The sequence below is a fragment of the Theobroma cacao genome, chromosome 10 (genome assembly GCF_053813885.1).
Source record: "Theobroma cacao isolate CCN51 chromosome 10, ASM5381388v1, whole genome shotgun sequence".
NCBI lineage: Eukaryota > Viridiplantae > Streptophyta > Magnoliopsida > Malvales > Malvaceae > Theobroma > Theobroma cacao.
This window is the reverse complement of record NC_142648.1, coordinates 24981975-25003548: the sequence shown is the minus strand read 5'-3', so window position 1 is coordinate 25003548 and position 21574 is coordinate 24981975. Positions and strand designations below refer to the sequence as shown.

General features: G+C 36.0%; 3 protein-coding genes and 2 pseudogenes across 3 annotated transcripts; 3 read left to right on the top strand and 2 right to left on the bottom strand.

Annotated features, from left to right (window-relative positions):
* Nucleotides 1–35: 35 nt before the first annotated feature.
* Nucleotides 36–2323, bottom strand: LOC18587160 (receptor-like protein EIX2; annotated as a pseudogene).
* Nucleotides 2324–4334: 2011 nt separating this feature from the next.
* On the top strand, nt 4335–11703 carry LOC18587159 (DExH-box ATP-dependent RNA helicase DExH12-like). The gene is made up of 3 exons (XM_007010852.3): nt 4335–4473; nt 4596–7579; nt 8015–11703. The coding sequence occupies exons 2-3, from the start codon at nt 4628–4630 to the stop codon at nt 11591–11593; spliced, it is 6531 nt and encodes a 2176-aa protein (XP_007010914.3). The 5' UTR covers nt 4335–4473; nt 4596–4627; the 3' UTR covers nt 11594–11703.
* Nucleotides 11704–12493: 790 nt separating this feature from the next.
* Nucleotides 12494–13365, bottom strand: CP12-3 (CP12 domain-containing protein 3). The gene has a single exon (XM_007010851.3). It carries the CDS (start codon nt 13166–13168, stop codon nt 12761–12763), a length of 408 nt encoding a protein of 135 aa, XP_007010913.3. The 5' UTR covers nt 13169–13365; the 3' UTR covers nt 12494–12760.
* A 2100-nt stretch (nt 13366–15465) lies between these two features.
* Nucleotides 15466–16081, top strand: LOC108663647 (early nodulin-like protein 22 pseudogene; annotated as a pseudogene).
* A 1710-nt stretch (nt 16082–17791) lies between these two features.
* Nucleotides 17792–21574, top strand: BUBR1 (BUB1-related (BUB1: budding uninhibited by benzymidazol 1)). The gene is made up of 11 exons (XM_018128692.2): nt 17792–18059; nt 18172–18231; nt 18532–18676; nt 18909–19066; nt 19633–19714; nt 19798–19864; nt 19947–20001; nt 20422–20587; nt 20698–20780; nt 21076–21153; nt 21264–21574. The coding sequence occupies exons 1-11, from the start codon at nt 17887–17889 to the stop codon at nt 21325–21327; spliced, it is 1131 nt and encodes a 376-aa protein (XP_017984181.2). The 5' UTR covers nt 17792–17886; the 3' UTR covers nt 21328–21574.

The window sequence follows — 21574 nt, the reverse complement described above, 5'->3', positions numbered from 1 at the left end:
TAATATTTTAATCATAAATCTATCGGACTATTCGATAATATATTAATCATAAATGAAATTATAAAAAGATGTAAAACTAATTAGTTTAACACTAATAAAATATGTTGTATATCTTCACAAATCTCTATTTATTTTTCCTTTCAACTTTTCGAGGAAATGAGCCATAGTCACTCAAGGCATGACCCTAGTTCTATCTTTCGTCATCTACGAACTGGAGCAAGGCATATCTCCAAGACTTATTAACGATGAAAGAAAAATAAAACAGCCCAAAACCCTAAAAAAAATCGGGGTGCCATGCCTAAATAGAAGTAGAACCATAACACTTCAGCCATATCTTTAGCTTTGCTTTCGTCCTTTTGACTCTTAGGCTGGTCATTCTTGGGTGTTGAGCAGATTATTGGCAATGGGTATCCACAAAGTTTTGGGTTGCCTTCATAAATAGAAGGGTCATTAAAGGTTTGGAATTGGTTGGCTGATGGAATTGATCCAGACAAGTCATTGTATGACAAATTCAAATGGTTCAAGGATGTTATGTCCAACATGCTTGAAAAAATTGGGCCGAAAAGATAATTGCCTGAGAGGTCAAGAGTTTCCAAACATTGCATATTTCCTATCTTCTCTGGTATGTTTCCAGTAAGTTGGTTCCATGACAAATTCAAGGTACCTAAGGTTGAGAAATTTGTTATCTCCCTTGGGATTTCTCCTTGTAGATTATTCTTTGATAGGTCTATGATGTTCACGAGATCGAGTATCAAGGAAAATTCAAGTATTCTACCTTTGACATTGAACTCCATTTCATTCCAGTAAACAGGATGATAACCAGGTGCTTGAGGAGAATAAGGGACCAAGTAACTCAACCTGCTTAGATTGCCTAGACATGGTGGGATTTGTCTTGATAAATTGTTATGTCGAAGCTCCAAAATATGAAGATCGAAAAGATGACATAAATTTTGAGGAATGTTTCCATTAAACAAATTTCCTCTCCAGCTCAATATCGATAAAGATGATAACCTTGCTCCAATCCATTTTGGAATTCTTCCATAAAATTGGTTATTTCCAAAACCGAGTTCTGATAGTCCACTACAGTTTTGTAAGGCTGTGAGTTTCCCTGAAAGATTGTTACCACTCAGTTTCAATATGTGAAGCCTGGGTTGTGAACATATTGAGCTAGAAATATTGCCAAAAAGACTGTTCTTAGAGAAATCTAAGACCCTAAAGGTTGTCAAATGTTTCCACCAGGGGATTTTTTCTGAAAGGAGGTTGTTTGAAAGATACATAACTTGCAACTTTTTAAACTTGCCTATGGAAGAAGGAATAGTACCACTAAGAAAGTTTTTAGAAAGATCTAAGTATTCCACCATCCACATCTTTTGACCAATGTTTTCTGGAATCGGTCCTGAAAAAGAGTTGTTCCTTAAAGAAAGAATCCTGATGCTTGAGCAAAGTGGAAGTGGACCCTCAAAGAGGTTAGAACTTAGGTCTACAGTAAAGGCACCTGGTGCAAATTTTAGAGATTTGGGAAGCCTTCCTCTTACTTTGTTATTGTAGAGCCGCAAGTTTCGAAGCTGTAGAGTTTGTTCCCAAAACCAATCAGGTATTCTATCTGAGATCTCCACTTCCTCAAGACTTAGAAACCTCAGTTTCCTTTGTGTCTTGACCCATGTAGGAAAGTTGGGACCAATTTCACAATAATTGATAAAGATAAGCTCCAAACTGAAAGGAGGAACCCAATCCCTTCTAACATCAAATGTTAGAGACTTGTTCCTAGATAATAAGTATAAGGTCTTAAGATTTTTTAGGTGGAGGAAATGAGCCTCAGATATGACACCATTCCAATTACCTTCAAGATATATTTCGACCAAATATTTAAGCTGTCCTATACTTTCAGGGATGGCTCCATTCAACTTGCCGTTGTTGATGTATAATTCCTCCATGCATGACAAATTTCCAATAAATGCTGGAATTGAACTAGAGATTGGATTATCTAGAAGGCGAAGAGATTTCAAATTCTTAAAATGTCCCAATGGTGTAGGTATTTGGCCTGACAAATTATTAGACCATAAGTGTAACATTTCCAAGCTAATGTTGCCACATTTAGATAAACTGCTCACAAATTTGTCTAATTCTCCACTCATTTCATTAGATGATAGATCTAGAGTCTGCAAGTGGCAAAAATTTCCCCAATCAACATCATGTAAAGAGTACCCTCGGAATGTATGTCCTAGGTTCAAGACGACAAGATTGCTATTGATATTAAACAACCATTGAGGCAGTGAAGAATTGAAGAAGTTCTCTTGAAGATCGAGGACGAGAATGGAACCGAAGTTCACAAATGGAAGAGAGTAAGGCACTTGGTGAGAGCACAGACAGGCAAATGCAACTCCTTAATATAAGGAAGCATATTAATAGCTAGTAGCCAACTTGTTGATGCCAAACTAAGCTCCACATATCCTAAATTCAAGTACTTCAATGAAGAAAATCCAATTATCCAACTCAAATCAGAAACCCAAATGTTTTGAGAATCTTTTAGTGGCTCAGAATAAAGATCAAGACATTTCAAGTTTGACAAATTTCCAAGTTGATGAGGGACCAAACCAACAAAGGATGCACTAGAAAGATTAAGATAACTTAATTTACTCAGTGAACCAATGAACTTTGGTATTGGAGTATTTTGGAAATTATTCAAGCTTAGATCCAAGTAATTCAAGTACCTTAAATCAAGGAGTGAAGGATTTATCTTACCACCTAACCTTGCCAATTCAAAAGCCACGACAACACTTGCGCTTTGTTGGTAAGGATGGTCATAAGGATTTCTGAGGTCGAGCTTTGTGACATGACCTGTCAGCTTGTTGCAACCAACACCAGACCATGTGCAACAATCTTTGCCAAACCATGAAGAAAGCCTGCCTGAATGGTCTTTAAGGCCTGCTTTGAACCGAAGAAGTGCTTTCCTCTCAATCTCATTGCAAGTTGCTGAGGAGTTGCTTGAATTGGGATCAAGTAAAGAAGCTTGGAGGGATGTAAATCCAAAAAAAAGTTGAACTAAAGTCAGGATACGAAAGGGAGAGGGAAAGGAAACCATGGTGCTTTAATTGCCCAAGATAATGCTCGCTTGTGTGCAATAATGAACTATGTGGCTCAAACTTCAATGGCAAAAAATTAGACAACAAAACTGACATATTATGGGACCAACTAGTAAGGATCGAATTGACCCAGTCGTCACCTACCAAACTTTAGACTTTGAAGGTGTGGAAATTTTGACATCCTTACTCAAATTCTAAGGATTCACTGTTACAACTTAAGAAACTAATAATAAAGACTAATGATGATATTGGCTTGGAATTCATCCTAAAATAATCATAAGCATTTATTTTTATCATCATAACATTGCTTAAAAAGTTTGGAGTTCATCCCAAAATAATCACAAGAAATAAAAAAAAATAAAAAAACCTTCTTAGGGTTGAATTAAACGATAACAAATGCTAATTGATTAAAATCATGTTTAATCTAATTATTAATAACCATAATGTTCACTTGGCATCACGATTTTAAATGTCGTCAATTCAATAAACAACCCAACCCCAATTCTATCTTATATATTAAAGTTAGATTTACGACACATGTGGTGACAACAAGTATTCTCTTTCGATAATGATGGAAATTTGTGTAATATTAAACAATATTGTTGCATTTTGGTAAAATAAATTAAGAACAAGATATATGTGAGGGATCCTGTTAATTGTTTGTTTTGTTCTTTTTAGCAAGGGCTTCCTGCTTCTGGATAACAATATCTGTCAATTATCCAATATATATATAATATATTAATAAAATTTATTATGTCTATATATTATTTATATGCGTAATATATATAGAAATACATGTATTGAAAAGTTTTTAATTAATGAAAATAGATTTTTTTACTCATTATATTTTTCAATTATCATTGTAAATATTTTTTTATAAAAAATAAATAAAATTTATCTAATTTGCGAATAATTTTAATTATATCAAATGACTGTTATTACAAATATTTATAAGATTTATCCATTTGGAAATAACAATTCTAATGAATTTTTCATTAATTTTTTTCTTAATTGTAATAATATTGGATAATTAATAAATTGATATTAAAATTGAATATATTTCATAAATTAGGAAGAGTTAAGAGCTTACATTGATTTGCTTCATCTTTAGGTTTCAATTTCACATTAATGTTAAAACTTAAAAGCAATAAATTCGTTACGTGCAAAAAGATTGGGCTTGAGCAAATCAAGCCCAATCCACGAACTCTGGAGGTATAGAGAAAACCGCCCAAAACCAAAGAAAACCGGCTCCTTACCTTTAAGGCTGTGCCCTCGCCTCGACCCCTGTTTCCCTTTTCTGTTTATAGTTTCTTTTCAGCCACGTAACTAACCCAGAAAACAAACTCTGAAACTCGCCGGGATCTATAACACTGGCAAACGTCGCGGTTTTGTGAGTATTTCTTACCCGTTCTAGATGTTACTCCTTTGTTCTCACTTAGTTAGGGTTTTAGGGTTTTTGTTTTATTTATAAGAAAATAAAAATTCTGAATTTGTTCAATTTATGCTTTTTAGGGTTCCTGCAAATTTGATTTGAGTTTGAAACAATGGCTCATTTGGGTGGCGGTGCTGAGGCACACGCCCGGTTCAAACAGTACGAATATAGGGCGAATTCGAGCTTAGTTCTTACCACTGATTCTCGGCCGCGTGATACTCACGAGCCCACCGGAGAGCCGGAATCTCTCTGGGGAAAAATTGACCCTAGATCGTTCGGTGACCGTGTTTATAAAGGTAGACCACTGGAATTAGATGAGAAGCTTAAGAAGTCAAAAAAGAAGAAAGAACGGGACCCTCTGGCTGAACCTGTTCCCGTTAGGAAAACCAAGAGGCGTCGGCTACATGAGGAGAGTGTTTTGAGTGTTACGGAGGAAGGGGTTTATCAGCCGAAGACGAAGGAGACTAGGGCAGCTTATGAGGCTATGTTGAGTTTGATTCAGCAGCAGTTGGGCGGACAGCCGCTTAATATTGTTAGTGGTGCAGCGGATGAGATTTTGGCTGTGCTTAAGAATGAGGGGATTAAGAATCCGGATAAGAAGAAGGAGATTGAGAAGTTGTTGAATCCAATTCCTAGTCAGGTTTTTGATCAGCTTGTTTCAATTGGGAAGTTGATTACAGATTATCAAGATGGGGGTGAGGGAGGTGGGGGTTCAATGGGGAATGGGGATGATGGTCTTGATGATGATGTGGGGGTTGCTGTCGAGTTTGAAGAGAATGAAGATGAGGAAGAGGAGAGTGATCTTGATATGGTGCAGGAGGATGAGGATGATGATGATGATGGGGTGGAAAATGGTGCTGGAGCTATGCAGATGGGTGGTGGAATTGATGATGATGACATGCATGAGGCTAATGAAGGGATGAGTCTGAATGTACAGGACATTGATGCTTATTGGCTTCAGAGGAAGATCTCCCAGGCTTATGATCAACAAATTGACCCACAACAGTGCCAGAAGCTTGCTGAAGAGGTGCTTAAGATACTTGCTGAGGGTGATGACAGAGAGGTTGAGACCAAGCTATTGGTGCATCTCCAGTTTGATAAGTTCAGCCTTATCAAGTATCTGTTGCGGAACCGGCTGAAGGTTGTGTGGTGCACCCGTTTGGCTAGGGCTGAAGACCAAGAAGAGAGGAAGAAGATTGAGAAGGAAATGATGAGCTTGGGTCCAGATTTGGCTGCAATTCTTGAGCAGTTGCATGCCACTAGGGCAACTGCTAAAGAAAGGCAGAAGAACTTGGAGAAGAGTATCAGAGAAGAGGCTCGTCGACTCAAGGATGAGAGTGTTGGAGATGGGGATAGGGACAGGAGGGGTCTTGCTGACAGAGATACTGATGGTGGTTGGTTGAAGGGTCAGCGCCAGTTGCTTGATCTGGACAGTCTTGCTTTTGAACAGGGTGGTCTTTTGATGGCAAATAAAAAGTGTGAGCTCCCCATGGGTTCTTACAAGCATCATGCCAAGGGGTATGAGGAAGTCCATGTGCCAGCACCAAAGTCAAAACCGTTGGAATCCGATGAGAGGCTTGTAAAGATATCTGAGATGCCAGAATGGGCACAACCAGCCTTCAAAGGGATGCAACAGTTGAACAGGGTACAGAGTAAAGTGTATGAAACTGCCCTTTTTGCAGCAGATAACATTCTACTGTGTGCTCCTACTGGGGCAGGGAAAACTAATGTTGCTGTACTCACCATACTGCAGCAACTTGCCTTAAATATGGATTCTGATGGTTCAATTAACCACAGCAACTATAAGATTGTCTATGTGGCACCTATGAAAGCTCTAGTTGCTGAAGTTGTGGGTAATCTTTCTCACCGCTTGGAGGCATATGGTGTGACAGTGAGGGAACTTAGTGGAGACCAGACACTGACTCGACAACAAATTGATGAGACTCAGATTATTGTGACAACTCCTGAGAAATGGGATATTATTACCAGAAAGTCTGGGGATCGTACATACACGCAGCTGGTGAAACTTCTTATCATTGATGAGATTCATCTTCTTCATGATAATAGAGGACCTGTCCTTGAAAGTATTGTTGCCAGGACTGTTCGGCAAATTGAAACCACGAAAGAGCATATCAGATTGGTAGGGCTCTCGGCTACACTTCCTAATTATGAAGATGTGGCTTTATTTTTGCGTGTTGATCTTAAAGAAGGACTATTTCATTTTGACAATAGCTACAGACCTGTCCCTCTCTCTCAACAGTATATTGGAATCACAGTTAAGAAGCCACTGCAGAGGTTCCAGTTGATGAATGATATTTGTTATGAAAAGGTAATGGCTGTGGCAGGGAAGCATCAAGTCCTTATTTTTGTTCATTCACGTAAGGAAACTACTAAAACAGCTCGTGCAGTACGTGACACTGCACTTGCTAATGATACCCTTAGTAGGTTCTTGAAAGAGGATGCTGCAAGTCGTGAGATTCTGCAGAGTCACACTGATATGGTTAAGAGCAATGATCTCAAGGATCTACTACCTTATGGTTTTGCAATCCATCATGCTGGGTTGGCAAGGACTGATCGCCAAATTGTTGAAGAACTCTTTGCTGATGGACATGTACAAGTGTTGGTATCAACTGCAACTCTTGCTTGGGGTGTGAACTTGCCTGCTCACACAGTCATTATCAAAGGGACCCAGATTTACAGTCCAGAAAAAGGAGCATGGACTGAGCTAAGCCCTCTGGATGTGATGCAGATGCTGGGTCGTGCTGGGAGACCTCAGTATGATTCATATGGGGAAGGTATCATCATCACTGGACACAGTGAACTTCAATACTACCTTTCTTTGATGAATCAACAGCTACCTATTGAGAGCCAGTTTGTATCCAAACTGGCTGATCAGTTGAATGCAGAAATTGTTCTGGGAACCGTTCAGAATGCAAGAGAAGCCTGCAATTGGATTACATACACATACTTGTATGTTCGCATGTTGAGGAATCCCACACTGTATGGCTTGCCAGCTGATGTTCTTTCTAGAGACTTAACTTTGGATGAGAGGAGGGCTGATTTGGTAAGCATACAGTTCTTACACATTATTATCTCTAATTCTGTAGTACTGTTTTTCCTTCTTTTGCATGCACATTAGATTTAGCTGTGAACAGCTCTATTGCCTTTCTGTTTTCCATTTTCTCTGGGTTGGTGGCTGAAAAAACATTTTGTATTCAATCTGTCATTAGATAGAATTTGTCCATGTGACCAGTTTTGTACCCTCTCTTTGTTGATAGTGTCAGTTGCTGTATTTGGTTTAATATTAATAATTCTTTAAACTGGAGAAACCTGATGGTTGATGAATGTTCTATTAAGCTATGAAAAGGAAACAATACACTACTGTGCTTCTTATGTCATGTTATGATTTGAACCTTTATAATTCTGTTTTACTTTTACTGTTATTCCTGTGATTTAATTCATTATTAATCTTCCTTTCCTTTTCCTTGTTTTTGGGCAGATCCATTCTGCTGCAACTATATTGGACAAGAATAATTTGGTCAAGTATGATAGAAAAAGTGGATACTTCCAAGTGACAGATTTGGGCCGCATTGCTAGCTACTACTATATAACTCACGGGACAATCTCCACATATAATGAGCATCTGAAGCCAACCATGGGGGATATAGAACTTTACCGGTTGTTTTCACTCAGTGAAGAATTCAAGTATGTGACAGTCAGGCAAGATGAGAAAATGGAGCTAGCAAAGCTTTTGGACCGTGTTCCGATTCCTATTAAGGAAAGCTTGGAAGAGCCTAGTGCAAAAATCAATGTTTTGCTGCAAGCATATATTTCTCAGTTAAAGCTTGAAGGGCTGTCATTGACATCTGACATGGTGTACATAACTCAGAGTGCTGGACGTCTTTTAAGAGCACTTTTTGAGATTGTTTTGAAAAGAGGATGGGCACAATTGGCTGAGAAGGCTTTGAACTTGTGTAAAATGGTTACTAAGAGGATGTGGAATGTTCAAACACCTCTTCGCCAATTCCATGGCATCCCAAATGAAATTCTTATGAAGTTGGAGAAGAAAGATTTGGCCTGGGATAGGTACTATGATCTGTCATCACAAGAGATTGGAGAGCTCATTCGTTTCCAAAAGATGGGAAGAACGCTTCACAGGTTCATTCACCAGTTCCCAAAGCTAAACCTTGCAGCCCATGTTCAACCAATTACACGAACTGTCTTGAGGGTTGAACTTACAATAACACCAGATTTTCAGTGGGAGGATAAGGTTCATGGTTATGTAGAGCCATTTTGGGTGATTGTTGAGGATAATGATGGTGAGTATGTTCTTCACCATGAGTATTTTTTGCTGAAGAAGCAGTATATTGATGAGGACCACACTTTGAACTTCACAGTGCCGATTTATGAACCGTTGCCTCCTCAGTATTTCATTCGTGTTGTCTCAGATAAATGGCTTGGTTCACAGACCATTTTACCTGTCTCTTTCAGGCATCTTATTCTACCAGAGAAGTACCCTCCCCCAACTGAGTTGTTGGATTTACAGCCCTTGCCTGTGACTGCGTTGAGGAATCCATCTTATGAAGCACTTTATCAAGATTTTAAGCATTTTAATCCTGTTCAAACTCAAGTCTTCACTGTTTTGTATAATACGGATGATAATGTTCTAGTGGCCGCACCAACGGGGAGCGGAAAGACCATATGTGCTGAGTTTGCTATATTGAGGAATCATCAAAAAGGGCCTGATAGCATTATGCGAGTAGTGTATATTGCACCTCTTGAGGCTATTGCCAAGGAACGATATCGTGATTGGGAGAAGAAGTTTGGCAGGGGTCTTGGAATGCGGGTGGTTGAGTTAACAGGGGAAACGTCAATGGATTTGAAGTTGCTTGAGAAAGGTCAAATAGTCATCAGTACACCAGAGAAATGGGATGCTCTTTCTCGTCGCTGGAAACAGCGGAAGTATGTTCAGCAGGTAAGTGTTTTCATTGTTGATGAGCTTCACTTGATTGGTGGTCAAGGTGGTCCAGTGTTAGAGGTGATTGTCTCTAGGATGAGATATATTGCAAGTCAGGTCGAGAACAAGATCCGGATTGTGGCTCTCTCTACTTCTCTTGCAAATGCCAAGGACCTTGGAGAATGGATAGGAGCTACTTCTCATGGCCTTTTCAATTTCCCCCCTGGAGTTCGTCCTGTACCACTAGAAATACACATTCAAGGGGTGGATATAGCCAATTTTGAAGCAAGGATGCAAGCGATGACAAAACCCACATATACTGCTGTTGTTCAACATGCCAAGAATGGGAAGCCTGCTATTGTGTTTGTTCCTACAAGGAAGCATGTTAGACTCACTGCTGTTGATCTGATGAGTTACTCAAAAGTGGATAATGAAGAGCCAGCATTTCGTTTGCGATCTGCTGAAGAACTGAAGCCTTTTGTTGACAAAATTAGTGAAGAAACATTGAGAACCACTCTAGAACATGGAGTTGGCTACTTGCATGAAGGTTTGAACAGTTTGGATCAAGAAGTTGTATCACAGCTGTTTGAAGCTGGGTGGATTCAGGTTTGTGTTATGAGCAGTTCGTTATGCTGGGGAGTGCCGTTATCAGCACACTTGGTGGTTGTAATGGGTACACAGTATTATGATGGGAGAGAAAATGCTCACACTGATTACCCAGTTACAGATTTGTTGCAGATGATGGGCCATGCTAGTCGTCCTCTTCTTGATAATTCTGGCAAATGTGTCATCCTCTGTCATGCCCCTCGTAAAGAGTATTACAAGAAGTTTTTGTATGAAGCATTCCCTGTGGAAAGCCATTTGCACCATTTTCTACACGATAACTTTAATGCAGAAATTGTTGCGCTTGTTATTGAGAACAAGCAAGATGCTGTGGATTATCTCACCTGGACGTTCATGTATAGGAGGCTCACTCAAAATCCAAATTACTACAATCTCCAGGGAGTAAGTCACAGGCATCTCTCTGATCACCTATCGGAGCTTGTTGAGAACACATTAACAGATTTGGAAGCAAGTAAATGTATTACCATAGAGGATGACATGGATCTTTCTCCTTTGAATCTTGGCATGATAGCCTCTTACTATTACATCAGTTACACTACAATTGAGCGTTTCAGTTCATCTTTGACTTCCAAAACAAAGATGAAGGGTCTCCTGGAGATTTTAGCCTCAGCTTCTGAGTATGCTCAACTTCCTATACGACCTGGGGAAGAAGACGTTCTTCGAAGATTAATTAATCACCAGAGGTTTTCCTTTGAAAACCCCAGGTGCACAGACCCACATGTCAAAGCAAATGCACTGCTCCAAGCCCACTTCACTAGGCAGCATGTGGGAGGTAACCTAGCACTAGACCAGCGAGAGGTGCTCTTGTATGCTACTAGGCTGCTTCAAGCTATGGTTGATGTTATTTCCAGCAATGGTTGGTTGAGCCTTGCTCTTCTTGCAATGGAAGTGAGCCAAATGGTGACACAAGGAATGTGGGAGCGTGATTCAATGCTTCTACAGCTTCCACACTTCACTAAGGATCTGGCCAAGAGGTGTCAGGAGAACCCTGGGAAGAATATAGAGACTATTTTTGATTTGGTGGAGATGGAAGATGATGAGAGACGTGAGCTGTTGCAGATGTCTGATTTGCAGCTGCTGGACATTGCAAAGTTCTGTAACCGTTTCCCTAACATTGATTTGTCATATGACGTGCTAGAGGGTGAGAATGTGAGGGCTGGGGAAAATGTCACGTTGCAGGTTACCCTTGAAAGGGATCTAGAGGGGAGGACAGAGGTGGGACCAGTTGATGCTCCCAGGTACCCAAAAGCAAAAGAAGAAGGCTGGTGGCTGGTTGTTGGTGAGACCAGGAGTAACCAGCTGCTCGCTATCAAGAGGGTGTCTCTTCAGAGGAAGGCAAAGGTCAAGCTTGAATTTGCTGCTCCCACAGAAGCTGCAAAGAAGGCGTACACTCTCTATTTCATGTGTGATTCATACCTTGGTTGTGATCAGGAGTATAATTTCACTGTTGATGCCAAGGAAGCAGCAGGTCCTGATGAGGACAGTGGGAAAGAGTAGATCATGTTTTGTTTTTTAATTCCTGTACCTCTTTCTTTAATTGATATGACTGCCCAACTCTACCTCAAACGTGGATTTTATCATTTTACAGCTATCTTCTTGATCTGCTATATCATGGTTGAGCTCCATTCCACTATTCACTATTTTGCTAAAATGAGTTTCTATTTATGCTAAGCACTCATGTATGTAGCATATATTATTTTGGTTGTATAAGGCATGCCTTTGTTACCTGGTAGTCCATCGATGTGTGCCTCAATTGGTTTGGACCAGTTTCGCTGCCTGTTTGAACTCCGTTATTGTTATATTATCTTTTCTGTTGCTTTCGTATTGAGTTTATTAGGTATTGTGTTAGTGGCTTGCCTGATTGCGTTGAATATGTTACGGTCTAATGTACAGGTTGTGCATATAAAAACATTTTCAAGTTGAGCAGCCTTCACTTATGGTTTTAATACTCAACCGAATAACATAGGATTTGAATATCCTATATTCGGATTCGGGAGGGGTTAGGGTAAAAATTTTAATACTCGTTTCGGGTGTCACCCTTAACTGTGGCTCAGCATGGGCCGGAGGTGAGGTGGGTACTGGTACTAAGCCGGTGGTGAGGAGAGGTGGGTAACAGGTATCTTCAACTTCATATTAGGAGGTAGATACTGGAAATTACTTGGTTCAAGCTTATTTTCCTTGCATAGATATTGGAGTGCAAAACTCAAAGTCCTATCAAATACATAAAATTGTGGTTTAAACATAATTAAGACTCTTAATAATAACATTATGGAGTATGGACCAAACCAAATGGTGAGTTCGAAATTGGGCTGATTTTGATCTTGATCTGCAGACTGACTGCTTCATTGTTTGTTGCAGGCTCTACTCATAGCTCAAATCAATGGGCAAATATCTCAATTTCTCCAACAACCATTGTATTATGCTAAAAACAACAAGGTTTTACAATATAATTTGAGCTTCAGCTATCTTAATTAATCCAATTCATCTAAAACTGAAAGAAACATAGCATAACAGTATAGATACATACCATGCACTAACAAAAATAACTCAATCCCCAAACAAAGAAAGTTGGTTAACTGTTCTACAGATCTTCTTAATTCCTTGCAGCCATTTTTTTCCACCACATAAAACTGATGAAACTAGACAAGAGAAAGGGTTTCTTCATCAATCTTCATAGACCCTGCACTCTTCAGTCTCAGGATTCTCCTGGCAGAAAAATTCAAGAGGATCTTTCTTTTCGATTTCAAGTCTAAGCCTGAGATCAGCCTTGGCTTGGCTTACCTCTTCAACCTCGTCCCAAGCCACCTTGCACTCATCAGAAGTCTCGTCTCCTTCACAAACTTCCTTGGCCTCTGTCACTTTCTTCTCAATCATCTCAGCCAGCTGCTTCTCCCTCATCTGAGTCCCTTTATACTTGGCTGCCCCCATAGCTTTTACTGTCATTCTTGACACCCTTTTCTCACCCTTGGAATTGCAATGGAAAGAAGCTGACATCCTTGGGTTTGAACAAGAACATGATGCTGGGATCCTTTCCAGGGTTCCTGTCAATGAATGAAACGTTAGAGTTGCCATGGCTGATGCCTGGTTAGTAGTTGTTTTTCTCTCCTAATTGGTCTTGATCAAGAGAGATCTAGGGTCTTTGTCATGTGAAAGAGGATAGAGGAAAGAGAAGAGGGCTTATCAACAACCAAGGACAACAAACTACTTTGGACAATTGGGATAAGCTCAAGGCAGGTGACGAATGGGATTTTTGTGGCTTGTCGTTGCCTTTGATCAAACTGATGCCGCCACATCCACATCTCACACAAATCCACACGCTTTTTAAAGGGGAACCAATGCATGTTGTTGTCAGGTTGGTGGGTAGGACCAAGAGCCCATGTGGGAACTATTTATCATTTTTTCTCTTCAATTTGTTAGTTCTTTTAATAAATAAATTTTAAAATTAAACATTTTTAAAAATAAATATTTATAATTATAAAAATATTTATTTTGAATTTATTTTCAATTTTTATCTTAATATATTTATGGGTTGATACTATATAAGTAATTGGTGATGTATAAATATTATATATTGCCAGTACATTGCGTATAAATCTATTAAATAGTATTTTTTTAATTAAAGTTAATTTTTAATTGGCACCCAATACGTGGCTGAATTAATAAAAAATTTTATTATCTAAAAATGTTTAAAGAGAACACAATTATATTTATTTAAAAATATAAAAAGGACAAAATAAGAATAATTCAATGTATAGGTTTAAAATAGAGAAAAAAATAGGCACAAATGTGTCAGTTTAAATAGGAGTAGATTTAATCTGTTATTTAAAGAAAAGTAAAGGACTAATATGTCTTTTAATTTATGTAATATTATTAAATAATGTGTTTTTTAATCGATGGATCAATTGAGTTGATATCATTTGATATTAAATTTATAAAAATTTATAAAAATTTATTCTTTTATTACGTTCAATTTAATTCTTATAATTTTATTTTAAATTAAATAAAATTTTATACTTACTTGTAATTTTATGTCACGTGATGTTGATGTGGATGGTAAATAATATTATATGATTGTATCATCATGTCATATCAACATATCATATCATTATTTATTATGACATCTCAACATATTACATTAACATCACGTAGATATAAAATTACATATAATATTTTAATTAATAGTAATTAGTCAACCATTAGTTATAAGGGTTTAATTTGTATAAAATAAAAATATAAAGACTTGATTAAATATAATAAAAAAATAAAAATTTATTTAAATTTTTAAAAATAGTTTCTAGATTCTTTCGAGTATTATAACATTAGATTATATAACAAGTAATATATTATATAATTTAGTCTAAATATGCAAATAAATTCTTAAACTATATCAAGAAAGTCAGTTTAACCTCTATTCTTATATTGCATTCAAATAAATCCCTAAACTTTTATTTTGGGTCAAATAAGTCCATTACACTAATTATTGACTAACTTTCATTAGTTAATTATATAATCAACAATTTTTTATGCCACGCCATTTTTCGCATGACATGTTGATGTGTTATTTTGATGACGTCAATGTTACATAGTAGATGACGTGATATAAAAAATTACTGATTAGGAATTGGGTTTTTTTTCATCCAAATGTCTAAAAATTATTAGTTAGGGATTTGAAACAAAAAAACACTAATTGCTTCAATTAGGAAGATGGTAATCAGTTTGAAATAATTAGTGTTTTTTTTAATTTTTTGTTTCAAATCTTTAACTAATAATTTTTGGACATTTGAAAAGAAAAAAACTCAATTTCAAGTTAATAATTTTTTATGCCATGTCATCTGTTAAAATAAGTAAGAGGGGTTTATTTGATCTAAAATAAAAGTTTAAGAGCTTATATGAACGAAATAAAAGAATAGAGGCTAAATTGACTTTCTTGATATAGTTGGGGACTTATTTGGGTATTTAGTCAAATTAATTTATTGATAAAACAAATATAATATTTTCTTAATAAATTTGGTTAATTACCATTTTAGCATTTTATAGATAGATGATTAGGTGTCTATAGATTTTTGTTCAAAACTTAAGTGTTCATATATAAATATTTGATATAGAAATCTGTCAATTTAGTAAAGAATCGGAATTGACAGAATGATATATTCTCATGGATAACAAGTGGTTAACAAAATCTTTATTCTATCCAAAAATTACACAAATCATATATTATTGGAAAACCATTGGTTTTCCAAAAAGAGGGATGTCAGGTTAATTGTCTTTTCAGTCTCTGCCCTCTATAAAATGAATTACCTTGTTTTCAAGCTTTCAAGCTTGCAATGTTTCACCGGCAACAAGTTTGAATATTGCTAGTTCATAAGAAAATGAGAAAGACAGTTAGAGGCAGCTCAATCCTAGCCCTAGCAATGCCACTTTTGATGCTCCAATATGAGACCGTTCATTCAGCGCCAACGACCTATATGGTTGGAGATGATAATGGTTGGGACCCATCAATCAGCCTAGAAGGCTGGACTAGAGGGAAGAATTTCCATGCCGGCGATATTCTAGGTATATACGTAATTGATTATCAATTGATTTTAGATTAATCATGTAACATGAAGAGCTAATTCTCTTGCAACAGTCATTTCAAATTTTTTATTAATATTCTATACTCTATTTTAATATTCAAACATTTTAAAGTTTTTTTAATAAATTTTCTTATGTATATAATGAGAATTGTTCATTGATAACTTATGATTGTCTTAATTTATTGTAGAATTCATATATGATGAATAATTGTTCAACGTGGTAGTGGTGGATAAAAAAGGACATGACACATGCACAGTTAACGACAGAGCCATGGAGTTTGATTCAGGAGATGATAAAATCCCTTTGGCCTTTGGAGCTAATTATTTTATTTGTAGTACTCAACCCAAATTGTGTGATGTCGGAATGAAAATGGCCATCAATGCCACCGCACTGCCACCGTCATCAAAATAAAGACTACATAGCTTTTGATTCAAGCACTTATGTTGAATTAAGCTAATTAATAAAATTTTAATTTATATGTTATTTATCACTTAGATTCGTCTGAAAAAAAATTCAATAAAAGAAAAATGTTAAATGTTATGTTCACATTTCTAGAATTAAATTTACTTTCTCTTATCTTTAATTGAGACTATAATTGTTTGTTGTTCCATGATTGTCGTGATAGGATTGGAAACTAAAATTTTGAAAATCAATTTTATTAAATCAGATCTAAGTTTAGCTAAATTAATATCTATGCTTCCTAGATAAATTATTCACTTAATTTTTTTCCCTTACTTCTTTTCCTTTTCTTACTTTTATGTATGTTTGGTTTTCAATTGGATTGCTTTTAATGTAAGACAATTTTAAAAATCCTCTTGTTTTCTTTTATTAAGTTTTTTATTTTATTATTTTAGGATTAAGCACATTGTGACTCAGAAGAAATTTAATTTTGATTCCAAGATAACAGAAACAAACATTTTTTATTGGTAATAACTTGATCGCTTCTGTTACATTGGAGGTTTTGATTAATTTCTTAATTAAAATGCATGTGGAATTTGAATGTTTTTTCATTTGATCAATCATTTGATTAATTACCTAGTAAGAAAAAGAGACAATTTTCGAGAGAATCTTATTACACAACAGGATTTATATTATCTAATCATTTAAGAATTCATTTCCATATCATTCTTTAAATATATATAGTACTCAATTTGACCCAATTCAACAAGTTTTTTCATAAATGAAGAGATTAATTGAACTTAGGAACATTACAAATAACACAAACTATAGTTCGCATTTTAGTTTTATTTTTTTTTATTTTCCACCAAGTTTAATTCTTATTTTATTGTTTAAATGAGATAAGTTGATATTAATTTATATTTTTTACTATTAATCTCATCCAAAAAAAAAAAAATATAAGAGATGTATTTAAGAAAATGCCATACCACAAATAGTGTATGTGAAATTTTTTTTTATTTTCTACTACCAAAACTTGCAATATATATTTGGACCATATCAAAATTTTGGACTATTTGTGCCACAAGGTGGACTAACCAAGCCAATATAAGTTTGAAATTGATGTCACCATAACTAGTTTTTCCATTTCTTGGGGTAGTGCTCTCCCTTTTTCAAAGAAAATTAATACCTTTTTACTCAAAAAAAAAATCACAGCATTATAATATCAATTAATTGATCTTGTTATTTTGTTAACATCACTTACTTCTTGTTTTTTATACTATAAAATATTACCTACTTATATTATAAATTTATTGGCTAATACGTAAATAAGCTCTTGAATTATATAAAAAAAATCAATTTAACTTTTATCCTTTTATTACGTTTAAATAAGTTTTTAAATTTTTATTTTGAATAAAATAAATCCTTCACGCTAACTACTTTAACATTTTAATTTTACGGAAGATAGTATGACATAAAAAATTATTGATTGTATCATTGTCAACAATTAGTGAAAGAGACTCATTTGATTCAAAATAAAAATTTAAAATTTATTTAAATATAATAAAAATAAAAATTAAATTAACTTTCTGAATTTAATTTGAAGATTTATTTGAATATTTAATTTATAATTGAGTAATGAAAGTGGTCCAACCAAATAGGCAATTTTATTTTATTCCAAAACGCAATTCCCACAGAACGGCTACTTTCCCAGGAGCCGTTGTATCAGTTCAAAATTTGAATTATCTGTCTCCTCCTTTCTGGCTCTTTCCCTTTTCTCTAAACCCACCAAGAAGAAACAGAACAGTAGCAGCCAAGCCATGGATCCAGAGACAGAGTTCCTTACATCGAAGCGAGAAACCAGCAACGAATGGGAACTCTTTAAAGAAAACGTAAGACCCTTGAAGAGAGGCCGCAATGTTGACCTCTTAAACCATGCTCTCAAAGCTCACACCAACGATCAAGTCAAGAAATCTCTCCTCGAAAACCGAAGGTTCCTTCCCAAATCTTTATCCTTTATCTTGTTGTTTCTTTTTAATCTCTTTCTTTTTTATATTTGACCCATTTTCTTAACTGGGTATTTCTTTTTTCTCTTGAAACTTTAGGAGATTGATTGAGGCAATTGATGAATATAAAGGAGAAGATCCTCTCCAGCCTTGGCTTGAGTAAGTACTCTTTTCAATACATAGCTATTTGAATCTTGAGTATTCTAGTTGGATGGAAATAACTTGGGTTTTGGGTAATTAAAATTTAAAAATTTGTTTTTGTGATTAACGAAATGCATGGTGTCACATTTACATTTTAACTGTTTGCTTATATTTAATCAAATATGATTTTGGTTTTCAATAGTAACATCGAAGGAGCAAATAGAGTTGATTTAATAGTTTCGTTAGGGTGTTATTGTTCAAAATTAGAGATGGTTAATGGGTTTAATGACTTATTGTCTGTTTTATACTGGGTTAAAGTTGTATCAAGTGGGTACAAGAGGCATTCCCACCTGGTGGAGACTTCTCAGGACTGGTATTGATATATGAGCAATGCGTCCGTGCGTTCTGGCATTCAGATCGTTACAAGGATGATCTCCGCTACGTCAAAGTTTGGTTGGAATATGTGAGTTTTTTCACCTTATTTCCTTCTTAATTGATCATCTTATACAGATGACAAAGTTTAAAATGTCTTTCATATATGCTTGTCACATGTCCCTTTAATGGTAAGTATGCTACTAATCATGTTAAATGAACACATGGCGAGCATACAAACCTCAATAATTTTTCCTTTTATCTGCTTTCAAACTGTTGGATCAATATTTGTGAGGTTGATGTCAATGGAAATTGTATTGCAGGCTGAGCATTGTAGTGATGCTGAGGTCATTTACAATTTTCTTGATGCAAATGATATTGGGAAGACACATTCAGCATACTATATGGCATATGCTTTGCATATGGAATCCAAGTCTAAAATGAAAGCAGCAAATGATATATTCAATCTTGGGATAGCCAGGTAAATGCTATCTCCGATATTTAATTTGATGAAAGAGCTAGGATGGTTTTTTATTTTGATCTTATTCAACAAATACTGCAATGCATTCCATTTTATGGGGGCATAAAACTGATATAAATAGAATGCCATGAAGTGCACATCTAAGAAATTTATGTTAAAATAAGTTATCATATCATCCTAACTTGAATCCCCAATTGAGCAGCATTCAACAAACTGATAAATGTGCTGCTGCATCCATTTGATTAATTTGCTTTGGAAAGCCAATAGATACTCAGTAATTGCCCCAAAGGTTGAACAGATTAAGTGTCTATTCCAACTAAGCAAATTTGTTCTTGACAAAAGAATGCTGCTCAATCCATTTGATTGATTTGCTTTGAAAAGCCAATAGATACTAGGTATAGGCCCCAAAGGTTGAACATATTAAGTGTCTATTCTGACAGAGCAAAATTTTTCTTGACAAGAGACCACGTGCTTCTTGTAAAAATTCATAATCTTTGATCCATTTATGCTTATTTTGAATTTAATTTAAATGCTTGTTGATCTAATTAAGCTTCTTGCAATTTTAGTAACGCTCAACCAATACAGAAGTTGAGGGATGCGTACAAGAAATTTCTTGCACGCTTAATGAGGAGGCCTAAAGCTAATGAGGTATGTACTGATATGTCATGTGATTTGATTTTTTTTTACTGAACTTTTGGTTCTATTTATCATCTAACTATTCCAAACTATAGGAGGCATTAAAGGAAGATGACTTACCAGTCCGAAGTTTTGGAACTGTCCTGACCAGGGGTGAAAATCGTAAGTTTCATTGCTGTTCTTTGCAAGTTTTCCATCTAAAAACCTTCCTCAACGTATTAAGTAACAGTTCCTATTATTGCAGAAAGGCAGACCAGCAAGAGTTTTGACCATGGCAGTAATAAGTTGAAGCCAGATCAGTAAGCAAACGAACAATTTGTTCTTTTAAGTTTAAGCTCTTGTCTTTCTTTGCTTCATCTTAACCAGGAAACTTGTGTTTTTGTCATGTTTATTTTAACTTAAAGGATTGATTAGGGGCACGTCTAGATAACACCAGTCAGCACTCCCTTTCTGCAGCGGTTATCAATTCTTGTAGCAATAACTGCATTTTCTTTGCTGTTTTTTCTTCTTTCTGAAATGAACAGATGGTGTTATAACTTGTCTAATACGTAGCATCATGTGGTTATGATACGTTTAGACAAGTTTTTTCTGATATGTAGCATTATATGGTTATTATACATCTTCTGTACAAGTTCTTCAGGATGCTCATCTGTCTATAAATTTTGGTCCACTCATAAGTTTCTGATGTAACTTACTCTTTTTTATTGGTTTTCTTATAGGGTGCATCGGACTCCATTTTCTATTTACAATGACACAAACTTGGATGTCATGACGGGTCATCACTCTAAGCCAAAGACTGATTCAACCTCTTGGCACACTCTTGGAGCTAGAGCTCAGAGAAACAAAGAAAATAATGCAATGCCTGCCAAGTGGACATCATACAAGGTTCCCTCCAACTCTAAAACATTTTTGTTTTTTGCTATTGGGTAATGTATTGTTTGTTGAAATTATTCTGCAAATGACATTGAACCTCACAAAATTCTCACTTCTCTCAGATTCCACAGAGACCTCTGCCAAGAACTATGGGGTCTGCTGCAAGTGCTCATATTGAAGTGTTTGTTGACGAGGAATGTGCAGAGTAAGTAACACATAGTATTCCACAGTTATAACTTTTAAACATGCTTTAAAGAGTCAGCTATGTCTTGCACCATACGAAACGTATACCCTTTTTGATCTTTCCTGAGTAACTGAAGTTATCAGTCACCAGTAACTGCAGTTCTGAATCACTGGTTTTGTTAGAATCATTTGGAGGTGAATTATTTGTTCAACATGACGGTCTCTTGTCTTCAAGCTAGTGATCTGTTGTACGGTTTTCAATTTTTGTATCAGTGCCTCTAAATTTTCCTACTTTCTTATCACATTGTTTTGACCAGAAAGCCAGAAGTGCATGACAAGAAGGAAAGAGCTTCAAGTCTGCAGCTGAGAGAGTTGGATGGCCGAAACATAAAGAAGTAAGATAACTAACGCCTAAACAAAAGGACTACAAAGTACTTTTGAGATTAATAGCCAATGATGCCTAAACAAAAGATGACTAATTAGCAAACTCAAAATCTCTGTGCAGGGAAACCGAGTTGCTTAGGGAGAATCCATTGCGCAATTTCCCTTCAAACAGCCTACCTAGATGATTTTACAGCACTAATCGTGCTTCTTGAGGTGTTGTATCATTTCATGTTAGGATCAGCTTTTATCTCCAAAGCCTGATCCATGATGTCAATGTTGTACTATGTTTTCCAATTGTTGTTGGCTCTTTTATTTCATTTTATTTTTCTCACGATTTGATAAATTGTTAGAGGCTATGCTTGTATTTGCTAGTGAAATCCTCTTGTGGACATGGTGGCTGAATGATTAATCTTGTGAGTTATTGAAGATCCA

Excerpts from the sequence above, each read along its gene's own strand:
- LOC18587159 (XM_007010852.3), top strand. The coding sequence starts at position 4,628 with ATGGCTCATTTGGGTGGCGGTGCTGAGGCACACGCCCGGTTCAAACAG. Across the intron at positions 7,580-8,014 it reads ATGAGAGGAGGGCTGATTTG|ATCCATTCTGCTGCAACTAT; the intron begins GTAAGCATACAG and ends GTTTTTGGGCAG.
- CP12-3 (XM_007010851.3), bottom strand. The coding sequence starts at position 13,168 with ATGGCAACTCTAACGTTTCATTCATTGACAGGAACCCTGGAAAGGATC.
- BUBR1 (XM_018128692.2), top strand. The coding sequence starts at position 17,887 with ATGGATCCAGAGACAGAGTTCCTTACATCGAAGCGAGAAACCAGCAAC. Across the intron at positions 19,715-19,797 it reads GGAGGCCTAAAGCTAATGAG|GAGGCATTAAAGGAAGATGA; the intron begins GTATGTACTGAT and ends TCCAAACTATAG. Across the intron at positions 19,865-19,946 it reads CCTGACCAGGGGTGAAAATC|AAAGGCAGACCAGCAAGAGT; the intron begins GTAAGTTTCATT and ends CTATTATTGCAG.